At 41.9% G+C, this 12,809-nt stretch overlaps 1 protein-coding gene and 1 long non-coding RNA gene across 4 annotated transcripts; one reads left to right on the forward strand and one right to left on the reverse strand.

Moving 5' to 3' along the window:
- Positions 1–631: 631 nt before the first annotated feature.
- On the reverse strand, positions 632–4,098 carry LOC131683030 (uncharacterized). Of its 3 annotated transcripts, none has more exons than XR_009304331.1 (8): positions 3,864–4,098; positions 3,176–3,785; positions 2,927–3,037; positions 2,552–2,854; positions 2,239–2,471; positions 1,029–1,936; positions 853–966; positions 632–793 (listed from the first exon to the last, which is right to left on the reverse strand). It is a non-coding gene; the product is annotated as an uncharacterized LOC131683030 (long non-coding RNA). The 3 variants fall into 3 exon arrangements; XR_009304332.1 differs by having other exon boundaries at positions 650–966; positions 3,864–3,888; positions 3,966–4,089; XR_009304330.1 differs by having other exon boundaries at positions 650–966; positions 3,864–4,097.
- A 7,201-nt stretch (positions 4,099–11,299) lies between these two features.
- Positions 11,300–12,537, forward strand: LOC131680208 (uncharacterized). Its single transcript, XM_058960927.1, has 2 exons — positions 11,300–11,785; positions 11,866–12,537. Exons 1-2 carry the CDS (start codon positions 11,300–11,302, stop codon positions 12,535–12,537), a joined length of 1,158 nt encoding a protein of 385 aa, XP_058816910.1.
- The last annotated feature ends 272 nt before the right edge of the window (positions 12,538–12,809 follow it).

Below are 12,809 nucleotides of genomic sequence, written 5' to 3' on the forward strand. Positions count from 1 at the left end.
GGTCAAATTGACCCTGTATGTAAATTATGGAAAAGATGTTATAAGCCTTTTACAATCAGTCATAATCCAATAATACGTTATAATCCATTTAAAGCGAGTGTATTGCTAGTTAGGCACTTTTCAATCAGTTATGTCTTTTCATAATCAGTTCGGTCATAAAAATCAATTAGGCCCTTTTATAAATTGTTGTAAAATCGCTATCAAAATTCTTCATAATCAAATGTTGCGTTATGTACGTGCTCGGGTAGATATTTGTTAATGGAAAACATGAAATTTCAATTTGTTACATTTTGTGGTTAGGCCCTTTTCAAATGTTTGGATAGAACTGGGTAGAGATTGTAATTGTAATTGTAAATTTATTAGCTTGCGATACCCTGTTGGTTACATTTGTAAATTAAAAAAATATAAAATTATAAATTCAGAATATGGGGGTGGGCGTGGCGTAGTTGGTAAATCGATTGCCTTGTACGCAGCGCACCTGGGTTCGAGTCCCGACCCCGCACATAGGGTTCGAAATTTTTCACAAGAGATTTTTCAAACCCGAAGAGGCGAATGACCTTAAGGTTAAAACCTCTATAATCGAAATAAAAAAAAAAAAAAAAAAAAAAAAAAAAAAATCAGAATCAAAACAAGTATGACCAGTAGCTGGTCGAAAACACTTTACGGTGCGATCTTTTCAATTTCGTCCGAGTTCTCCGCGTCTAGCAACTGAATCTTTCCGGAAGTGTTTTTTGATTGATCTGCAAATCATCATGTTTCGATCACTGCCCACTAGGTTGATGGTGATTCCGTTCTGTTAAAGAAGTGGGAAGAAATACAATCTATAGGATCACAAGAATGAGTCACACTTACCGAATCTACCGGTGCGTCTAATTCGATGTAGATACGTTTCGCAATCGGCTCGTCCCTGCTAATCCATCGGCAGGTCGAAGTTGACGACAATGGTCACCTGTTCGACGTCGATACCTAAGACGAAAGAATCTCTCCGTTACCTGGTGCTGTAGCCAGAATCAAGTGGTGGAACTTACCCCTGGACAAAACGTTCGTTCCAACCGTTGCTCCACCGTTAGATTACCGGACAGTACCGCTACCGAGTGACCATCCTGGGACATCCTGTAGGTCAACCAACCGGCCGTTTTTCGTACCTGTTTCGATCGATTAACAGTTCTGAAAATAAGTTTACTTGGACGTTTACAACTGTCCTATACATCATATGGCAGAAAATGATCGCTTGTCCGACGGTAATCACACAATTTCTCGTTCTGGTTGCGGAACTTGACGTAGTACTGTTTGATGTTATCGAGTGATTCTTGCTCCCGCGCCTGCCGAATGACGATCGGATTGGGTACGATGTACTCGGCAAACTCCATTACCTCGCGCTCGTACGTGGCCAAGAAGAACACCGACCATAACACCCGCCTCGTCCAGTACAAAAAGGAAAAACTAGGTCGTACGTCCTGAACTTTATACCCCAGTCAATTAGCTTGCCGGGTGTTCCGATGATGATATGATTAGTCAGCTTCGCCCCTTTGACGGTCTCCTCACCGCGAACGGCGTAAGGAAGTTTGATTTCCGGACAAAACTTTGCCATTTTGGCAGCTACTTCCCCCTTCTGAATTGCCTGCAGATAGTTTTTTAACTGATGGACTCAACTGTGCATTGCCAGCACAAAGGCAGCGGTTTTTCCTGTTCCCGACTGACTCTGGGCGATTATTCCGTGGCGGACCGGCCAACAGAGCCATCTCCTGAATCTTGGAAGGGCGTTGAAACCCATCGCATAGACTCCCTGAAGTAATCCCGGCTTCACGAGCAAAACTTCGAAAGTTTTAACCAACCAACCGGCGAAGAAGAATCCTTTCGCTGCACCTTCAGATCCAGCTTTGATTCTACTAGACCTTAGTGAACATCTTTCATTAGCAAACTTGCATCCGCCGGGCTAAAAGATTAGTCACGGATAATTTTAAAGCTGATACTAAATATTTCGGGAGAAAATTTAGAATAGGACGTAAGCAACAATGAGATTCTCTTTGGGGTCTTTCTCTTCTGTTTGTTACTCGGTCGTTTCAATATTTAGTACTCAACTCTTTGCCTAATATTTTAGTAAAAACCATCGGCTATGTACTGGAAAATTAGTGCAAAGTGTTATAGTGACGTCATAATCGAAAGAGAAAGTAAACAACGAGAGGCTGTCAATGTTCCTTATGTCCTAATCAAAATTTTCTGCAGATTTCGACTTACTTGAATGCCTCTGCATCTTCCGCGGAGGAAGGTGTTTCTCCATTTTCTCTTGCAGCTTGTTTTTCTTCAGGAGCTGCTAGAGTCAGAATTTCTGTAGCTACCGAACTCCAAACATCAGGTGCAGCTTTGGTTCTACTGCCGGTGGACTAGGTTTTTCCGCATTCTCTTTCTCTGGACTGCCAGCCGCCGGCTCTGAATCCTTATCCTTGATGATATGTACTCAGTTCGCTAACCTATTTGTATTGAAAAGAAAAATTCAAATCCCATCCCAATGATCGCTTCAAAAATAGGTTATAACAAAAAAAACACTTACCGAGTGCAGAAATTTCTTGATCCGTCGTCTTTTTGACCCAGTTATCGGCAGCGCTTGCCATCGTTTCGATCGGGTATTAAAATTCAATAGCAAGGTACAAAGTATGGGAAATCGTCCTGAATCAGCACGGGTACTGTCCCTCGGGTGGTTTATTCCTTGCAATTCGCTGAAATTTTGACCAGAGCGACCTTGCGGAAAAAACGATGCCTTCTTTTGCCTGCTCACTTCCCTGCCATGAAACCGATGATGAGCGCTTATTCCAAACGGTTAGCCGATTGAAGATGACGTGCCATTATGTTTGTTCTGTGAATTGATAAGGACATTTAGATATACAAAGGAATGTTTGGAGGAGGGATGCTACTGGTAAATACATACCGAAAGAGAAAGTCCTTTCCGAGCATCTTGATGTTGTGTTTTCTGTTGGCCCATTATCACTGCGTTCTCTTGCTGGGTGATTACCATGATATTATGTTGTTGGTGTTCGATCTGAAAAAAATCATAATAAAAAAATATCCGTAAATGAGTGAACTCGAGCTTTTTAAAGAAGAATAGGGTATTACATTACAATGTACTAAACACGGTACTGATCCTTTCGAAATAAAAAAGGTAATAAAAATGTCTCACCTTGCCGCACCAACTGAATAAAAAAGTCCTGCACACCGCATGGTACAGTATAGTATGCTGCTGCTACTGTGTTTGAATGTGCTGTTGCTATCTTTTTTGCAGTTGGTAAATCTACATTTGGGTTGGATCTATTGCACTAATTGCGGTTGCTGACCAGGTTGTACCGTCGGTTGAACGTTATTGCTACCGACCTTTAGGATGATGGTCATGGTCTGGAAGAAATCTTAATTTTCTGATGTTGTGGTTGAAGGTGGTTCTGCTGCTGAGCTTGCTGTGAAATGTTGGCGATAAGCACTCGAATAGTGATTGCTTGCTGCTGCTGGAATGGAATCACGAGCACTGTGTAGGCAGTGATATTTTCAAAAATAGTGGCAGACATGTTTTAAGGCAGAATGTGCCGATGAAATGTTTTCCGATGTGTCCATCATTCGTAAACTCCTGTTGTTCGTTTGAGCAGTAACTGCTATGTGGTCCTTTTTTGAGGGGCTGTTGCTGGATTTGGAGTAGTTGGTACTGCTGCGGTTGTATCGATTTAATGTTGGTTGGCTGATTGCCAGATCCAGGATGTTGAGACAAGATTAGTTGAGCTGATTTGCTTTGTTTGGGTGTGCTGCAAATAATATTATTTATTTAAATTTAATTGTTTAAAACTAGAAACAATCACTTCCAGTAATATTTTTAAACTTACCATTCAAATTCGAAATATTGAATTTCTAAACCACGAAATTTTGACAGGTTGCGATGAAAAAAATTGCCAATCTTGTGTTTTCTTATATTTTTTCATTGCAACCTGTCAAAATTTCGCGAGCCTCCGTGCGAAATAATACCGCTGACCATTATTTCGCAAGGAAAAAGTTTGCCTTGGTGACAGCGCATAGAAAGCAGCGCTGTCTCGCGGAACTATTATGAAACTTATCGTTTGTCGAAACGTGTCTCAGCTAACTTCATTTTTCGTTATCGTTTTCGCGAGAGCTGCGTACCGCTTACGAAATGGAAACGAAATTTTTTTTCGCGAACATTTCGCGACGTTTTTTATGCATAGGTTTTGTATAGGAAATTTCATTTCGCAAGAGGTGCATACTTAGCTTAAACGAGTAATATATTTTAATATTAGATCGCTTGGCAAATTTTGGCCCCTTAAGGAGGGTACTGTAGTATTTTATCACTACAATCGATGAAATGGACTTGGTTGTTTTTTGAGTTTTTCAAACATGGCGGTTCATGTTTGACTTAAGTTTAAATTTTTTTTTAAGCAATTGGCGTGTTCTCGCTTGTATTTTGTTTGTCTAGTGCACTTAATTTAGCCAACAAATGTTGGAAATTGTGGAATCGTGTGTAAGTATAGTGGAACAAGATCTTTGACCTAAAGACTAAATAAAAGTCTGATTGTGGTAAGTTTTGTGTGCAATACGAATTTCACCATCGATTCTTCCTATAGTTTGGTGGTGATTACCTAGTGTACTGATAAATTTATGTGAGTAGATAATGAATCCGAAAATAATTATTATTTTTAATTTTCATATCAGGCAATTAAGGGTGATTAAATAGTGCGTTCCCTGGGCGATTTGGGGGCGATTTAAGGGCGTGTAGAGCGGCAAAAAATGACGGCGGCAAATCGCCCAAATGTTGCATTTAAAATAGCCACCTAATTGTAAGGCAATTAGCGCATCCGAGTTGGCAAATAGCCCCCCGCTAGCTAGCAACTTGCCCTTTTTGACTGGGTTTACATTTGCACAAGCCGTTCCAGTCAAAAAAGGCATGTTGCTGGCTAACGGAGGGCTATTTGCCAACTCGGATGCGCTAATTGCCCTTCAATTTGCCAGCAAATTGCTGGCAATTAGGGGCTATTTCAAATGCAACATTTGGGCGATTTGCCGCCGTCATTTTTTAGCCGCTCTACCCGCCCTTAAATCGCCCCCAAATCGCCCAGGGAACGCGCCATTTAATCGGCCTTAATTGCCTAATATGAAAATTACAAATATTACTTATTTTCGTATTCATTATCTACTCACATAAACTTATCATTACACTAGGTTTTCAGCCTCCTCGGTATGCATTTTAGACAGTATATGTCCCGACGAAGCAACATACGATACTGCCACCCTCAGCAAGATTTCACCTCTCTCAGATTCCGCTGTTATTGCCATCTCCATAAGCTGCCTTACTAGTCTTCGTGTTCCTGCCACTATCGTGACAACATTTAGCTGTTCGCGCAAACATGTCAACGAACTGCCTTCTCTACGATGCAAATAGCTGATATGGTGAGCTACAAGATTGCTACAATCAACATGAACGCAGTGACAAACGGGAAAAAGCTCGATGCCCTGAATTCCTTCATCCGGTCTGCCGAACTAGATATTATCTTCCTGCAAGAGGTGGCAACGACAAGCTTCAGCATACCAGGTTTCAGCATTGAGTACAATTTAGACGAGCATAAAAGAGGAACAGCGATTGCAGCACGAAGTTTTTTCCCCTCACTTACATTGATAGAAACATGGACTCAAGAATAATCAGCGCACGAATAAATGACGTAACGTTCATCAACGTTTATGCACCGTCGGGAACGCAAAATCGAAACGCTCGGGAGAACTTCTACCACACTACTTCTACAATACGACGAACACTGCAATCATCGGGGGTGATTTCAACTCTGTAGTGAATCAAAAAGACGCCACTGGTTTAAATGCACACAGTCCAATGCTTCAAAGATTTATGCCTGCCTCAGGAGTTGACGACAGCTGGGAGCTTATACATCGTCAACATGTCGAGTTTTCATTTATTAGATCCGACTCTGCCTCCAGGATAGACCGGATTGGGAAAATGCTGTTGCTGCAACCGAGCTATGCACAGCAAACAAGAAGTTGGAACGAAGTATACATCGGAGGTGAAAGCACATCAATATTCCACGTAGCCAACAAAAAAACTCGACGAACGGAAACCTCGATTAAAACGCTGCAGAATGATTCTGATAAGGGAGCCAAATGAGATACGCCGTAGCGTGCAGGAATATTTCGCGAACATGTACTCCTCCACGCACACCACAATAAACGACAATTTCAATCCAACACAATGCATCCCGAACGAGAATGAGGACAATCAGCGTATACTGAGTGATACTCCATCCAAAGAGATTTTACAAGCAATTAATGGACCGTTCATAAACCACGTAGACCGAAATTTGAGAATTTTAACTCCCTTCTCCCCCCTAGTAGACCTTAGTAGACTTTTACCCCCCCCCCCCCCCCCCCCCGCCAAAAGTCTACGCAGACTTTAAATTTTTTTATTCACAGGAAATGTGAATTTAGCAAGAAGCACATTATAATGTTTAATTAAAAATTAGCGTTCAGACTTATTTCAAGCTTTTTAAATATTAAAGAAAGATTTTTCACATTGGTTTTTTTGTCTATGATTGATCAAATCAATTAATACCGATTCAAAGTGCTTTCCAACGTTTGTATAGCGGAATACTTCTTTTCAAGGTTAGTCACTCAAATATATGTAAAAAGATATATTGCTATAACTAGCTTAAATTTTGGCCGACGTGCGACCTACACCAACAATGCAGAATTGCTAAACACTTTTTGAGCATTAGTGGTGCATTGAAAATTGTTAAATTATAAGAAACAATTACAAATTAATAGTGTCGATGTGTACTATCATCTAGACTAAAATAATAAACCAACCACAAATTTCACTTTTCGTGAAGAAATTTCAATATTTCTAAGATAATGAGATAATCTAAATTGCCTTATTTGATTAAGAGAACGAAGCTATTTAAATCTTCCCAAAAATATTTATATTTCTTATGTAATTAATAGCCGTATCACCTTAGAGTATTATCGCAAAGTTTCATAGTATAACTCCGAATATTTTCGAAGATAAATATAGTAGAGCCGGTTTGCACGGAGTTGCGTAGGGTCAAGACGTAAAATTTAACGGGTGCTTAAAGATTTTGAAATCAGTGTAAATGATTGCAAGAGAAACTGATTAACTCGAGTAAACACTTTGTTGTAGAAGTTTAACTACACTACTGCTTTAACCACAGAAATTAATAAATAAAAAATAAAAGAAATAATCTACTTATTGTTAAAAATTGGGTGTTTTGTTGTTACAATGCTTAACTTTGACCATTTTTTAACTTTTTATGGTTCATGCATTTAATGGTCCATGCATGTCTGTTAACTAGGGGTGTCTCAGATGATTTCGCAGTCAAAATTTCCCTCGAGAGGAATTTTGGGCGATCGTCTTTAGAACTGTCATTTTATATTATTCCTAGATCAAAACTATATCAAAATATACGCAAGAAACAACAACGTGTGAGGTTGTCCGAAAAAAAATCGTTGGTTCTGAGTTGAGTGGTCGCTTAACGAGTAGTTACCTCAATAGTGTACTAGCCTTGAAGTTTCTGCATAAGTACTGAATAGACCGATGTTTTGAATACAACTCTCTTTAGATCCCATTCATAATTATTAATACGAGAATAACAAAAAATAAAAGTCTACGTAGACTTTTTCAAAGACCCCCCCTTCCCCCCCTCGTAGACAAACGTAGACGTGGATGAAAAACTCCAGGAATCTTAATCTCACACAAAAAACAATTTTATTCAACACGTTCATTACGTCGAAAATCTACATACCAATACAGCGTCAGTGATCCTCCTAATACGCTGGAAAATTTATTTCGAGGAGCGGCTCCATTTGTGGTATGGGAAGAATTGGACCACAATTGCCTTCGAGACACTAATATTACCAAAATGCCAGGGTGGTTTAAACTTACACTCACCACCCATCAAAGCCAAGGCCCTGCTAAGCTAATCAGCCGCATTATGCATATCGGATCGGATCTACCCTTTTGTGGAGTTTTTGGAGCATAACGCAAATCCTCCAAGTCTGTCGTGCATTCCACGAAAATACGAGCACATCCGAACAGTAGTTAAAGAAACAGCATTCTTGAATGAAGAAATATCTAGAGCACCAAACTCGAGCTCTGTTCCATCCGTCACAGCGCATGCGCATGCGTAACCACTAATAATAATAAGAAGACAGCGAACTAATACGCCACTCAGCAGTACTATAAATTTAGCACAGATAGCTAGCGTAGGGCCAGTTAATTTCTAACCGCGATACCGCGAGCATCAGTAGCAGCCACAGAAGGAAAAATAATAAGTGAAAAAAGCAGTATTATTAGCGTTTCATCTTTATTTCGCCGCCAGCCAGCGACCAGGTTCGAGAATCGCCTAAAGAGTCCTTTTCAGGACCAAAAGAATTAAATTCCATTCCGAAGGCGATTGCTCTCCACCACCATCGAGAAGGTTCCAGTTGAGTTCCAGAGAAACTCAGCGATTTCTACTGCGGGCTCAACCCTCCACGATAACAACCGTTCCCCAGTCGGAACATAAATGCTCTTTCGAACCGGATAGGATTTCCAACCCAGTGCAACCAACGACGCCACGAGAAGGTGAAATTAAAAACGCTGTGCAATTCGATTCAAAGCTTTCTTCTCTTGCTGTGTGAACGGACGTACGCGCTCGTCGAAACAAGTCGGAACAAGTTTGCTTACGCTGTGCGTGTGCATAAAAACAATCGCGTCAGTACGTGTTCGGTCGAAATAGTGTATCGCGCAAGTGAAAATGTTGATCGATCGCCGCGGGAGCAGAATAATGTGATACCATCGCTTCCACCATCGCCGCAACACAGTGAATCTGAAAATTTTCTCGGTTTCAATGATTAAGAAAATTGTGTAGATGCTACCACAATGAAGGAACTCACAGGACTTTTTCGTCAACGTAACCAAGATCATCGCAAATTAGTGCGGTTGCATTTGATGTACAGTGAAAAGGATAATGTTGGATTGGTTCAATTGAACGTGATGAGGAACAAGCTTGCTGCAGCATATTCCGAGTTTAGCAACATTCACAACCAGATAATGGCGCTCGTTTCGGATAAAGCCGGACCAGAACAAGAGCGAGCATACGATGCATTTGAAGATCTTCATGACTAAAAACCAACATGACCATTGAAGAGATTATTTTGCAGACGAAAAATACAACAGTTTCGCCACTCACCACGCCGCATATTGTGATTCAACAGCAACCACTGAAGGCACCGATTCCAACATTTGACGGAAACTATGCAAGCTGGCCAAAATTCAAGGCAGTCTTCCAAGATTTGATGGCAAATTCCTCAGATACTGATGCCATCAAACTGTACCACCTAGATAAAGCTCTTGTTGGTGCAGCTGCTGGGATTTTGGATGAAAATATTATTAGCGAAGGGAAGCATGGTCAGTGTTAACGGAGCGCTATGAAAATCAACGCGTGATCGTCGAGTCACACATTCGAGGTTTACTCCAGCTAAAAAAGTTGACTGGAGAATCACATAAGGATTTGCGTGACCTTCTCGACGATTCCACACGCCATGTAGAAAGTCTTCGTTATTTGAAACAAGACCTAACAGGAGTTTCTGAGCACATAATCGTATATGTCATCACAAATGCATTGGACAAATCTACTCTCAAGGCATGGGAATCAACGCAAAAACGAGGAGAGCTGCCAAAGTACGAATCAACCATCGCCTTTTTGAAAAGCAGATGGCTACAGCACCACAGAAGACCAGGTCTAAGTTTATGTCAGCGCCACCAATACTGCTTGCTCAGAAAAGCTACATCGCTACTTCTAGTACCACCAGCCTAGGGGAATCTTGTGAATTCTGCGGTGGTACACATCTTAACTTTCAGTATGCCATCTTGAGAAATATATCCGCATCTCAGAAGTTCGAGAAGGTTACAGCTGCTGGCATATGCTTCAATTGCTTTAGAAAAGGACACCGTTCCAGTAACTGTCCATCCAAGACCACATGTCGAAAGTGTCAAAAGCGTCACCATACACTTCTCCATGAGGATGCAAAGGAAGATAAGCCAACAGATAATCCTGAAACAGTGAATCCAGTCATTCCTACTACTACGCCAAATCCTGTTTCAGTGTCTGGAAATGATCCACAAGTATCGATTACGTACTCCTGCAATTATGGGCAGTCGACGAAAACTGTGCTTTTGCTGACAGCAGTAGTTCACGCTATCGACCGAAATAATCAACCACATGAATGCCGTGTACTGCTAGACTGTGGATAACAAGTCAACTTCTTGACCGAAGAGATGGCGAACATCCTTGGTGTTCCGAAGCAACGAACCAACGTTCCAATTGCCGGAATAAATGCCATCAAAACGTTGGCCCGTGACAAGGTATTTGTGAAGTTCCGTTCTCGACATGAAAGGTTCTACGCCAACATAGAGTGCCTAGTTACTCCAAAGGTAACCGCTGCAGTACCGCCTATCAGACTCGACGTGAAAAAATTGAATATTCCCAGTAATATTGAACTTGCCGCTTCTGCTTTCCACGAGCCAGGAAAAATCGATTTGTTGGTCGGAGCTGAACTATTTTTTGACCTGCTAAGGCCTGGGCATTTAATTATCGCTGATAATATGCCGCAACTAAGGGAAACCTACCTAGGATGGGTGGTCGCAGGAGTAGTCCACGAGCCTACCGTGACTTAACCTGCCATTCAACATGCAAACCTAGCTTCAATAGACAGAGTAGAGGAGATGATGCGTCAGTTCTGGAAGATCGTGGAAGTTCCTGGTGCTACAACGTTGTCAGCCGAAGAGCAGTCATGTGAAGCTCATTTTTTATCAACAACTGAACGAGATCAGAGTGGACGATTTATCGTCAGACTTCCATTTAGGGATACCTTCAGCCAGTTGGATGATTGCCGCGAATTAGCCCTTAAGCGATTCCTGATGTTGGAAAAGCGGTTGCAGCGTTGTCCTGAACTTCGATCGCCGTTTATGCGAGAATACGAAGCACTTGGACATTGTAACGAAGTGAAGGCAGTCGACGATCCAGTCAATCCAACGAAGTATTATATGCCACACAACGCTGTTGTTCGTCCATCCAGTTCCAGTACCAAGTGCCGTGTAGTTTTCGTCTAGGTCATCCGCAATTTCATTAAACGACGTTCTTAAGGTAGGCCCTATGTGCAGCGCGACCTATTTTCCATCATGTTAAGTTTCCGGAAGCATACCATTGTGTTTTCGGTGGATATAAGTAAAATGTTTCGCCAAATACGCATGGCTCCTGAGGACACTTGCTACCAACGAATTTTCTGGAGGGAACAACCTACGCATCCACTTCGAATTTTGAAATTGAATACGGTAACGTATGGAACCGCATCCGCCCCGTATCAAGCCACTCGATGCCTGAATCTGCTTGCCGAAGAAGAATCGCCTGATTTTCCGATCGCCGCTCGCATTCTTAAGGAGGACTGTTATATGGACGACATATTGTCTGGTGCTGACACCATTGAAGAAGCTATCGAATATCAACGTCAGTTAAAGGAATTGCTTGGCAGAGGTTGCTTTCCCATACATAAATGGTGTTCGAATTCCGTCGAGTTTTTGGAACACATACCGTCCGAGGACCGTGAAAAACATCTAACGCTCCAAGAATATGGCGCTAATGAGGCCATCAAGGTTTTGGGACTATTATGGGATCCAACCCATGATATGTTCCTAATCGCCCACCAGCATCGACCAGTATTGGCTCAAATTGAAAGGGTAACAAAACGAACAATATACTCTGAAATCGCAAAATTTTTCGCTCCGTATTGTTCGCTCCGTTCATCGTCATGGTACAGCAACTTTGGAAGACAAACGCAGGATGGGATGACATCGTAGAGGAGCAGTTTCAGCGAACGTGTTTTACTATGCAAGAAGCCTTGCCACAGTTGAACCTCATCAAGGTGCCACGGTGTATTACGTTTCCAGATGCCATTGGATACGAGATACATGGTTTCGCCGATGCCTCAACCGTAGCGTACGGTGCATGCATCTACCTGCGCAGCATGTTTACCGACGGCTCGGCAAGGTTAAGACTTATCAGCAGTAAATCCAAGGTTGCGCCACTACACGAACTCACCATCCCAAGAATGGAACTGTGTGCCGCTCAATTATTGACGCGTCTGCTAGATAAAGTAATCCCAGCCACTCAGATGACATTTCAAGAAGTAGTGCTTTGGTCCGATAATACAATCGTTTTAGCATGGATGAAGAAGCCTCTCGATCGTCTACAAGTATTCGTAAGAAACCGTATAGCTGAGATCCAGAAAAGCACTAATGGGTATAAGTGGTGTGATGTCGCTTACCCCTACGTTGTGCTTTCCCTTTTGCGATATGACCAAAACTTCTCCGAAGGGACGAAGGTAACTATAGGTTCACGCACCCTACTGGCTGCAACTCGATCACCTGTTGCAGGTAGCGCAAATCACCGCACCGTCAGGCAGCAACAGGTCAGCAAAGTCTTCCACTAACGAACGGCAGCTCGCAATGAAGGCGAGGAAAAGGAGCAAAAACTACCGGTGACTGCAATCACCAGATGCACCGAACAACCAGCAGTAGCGAACAACTTTGCCTGGGATTTTCTCGGGCTAACTAACCACGGTATATAACTTTGCACTGATCCGAACACTTTATTGCTGCACATACGACTTGCACTTTGCATGCACTTAATATAAAATTACACTTCGTTTTCAGGATCGAAAAAAGATGATCCACTTTCGTTGCTGGTTTATTGTAGACTGAA

This window comes from Topomyia yanbarensis, chromosome 2 (assembly GCF_030247195.1).
Source record: "Topomyia yanbarensis strain Yona2022 chromosome 2, ASM3024719v1, whole genome shotgun sequence".
Classification (NCBI taxonomy): Eukaryota; Metazoa; Arthropoda; class Insecta; order Diptera; family Culicidae; genus Topomyia; species Topomyia yanbarensis.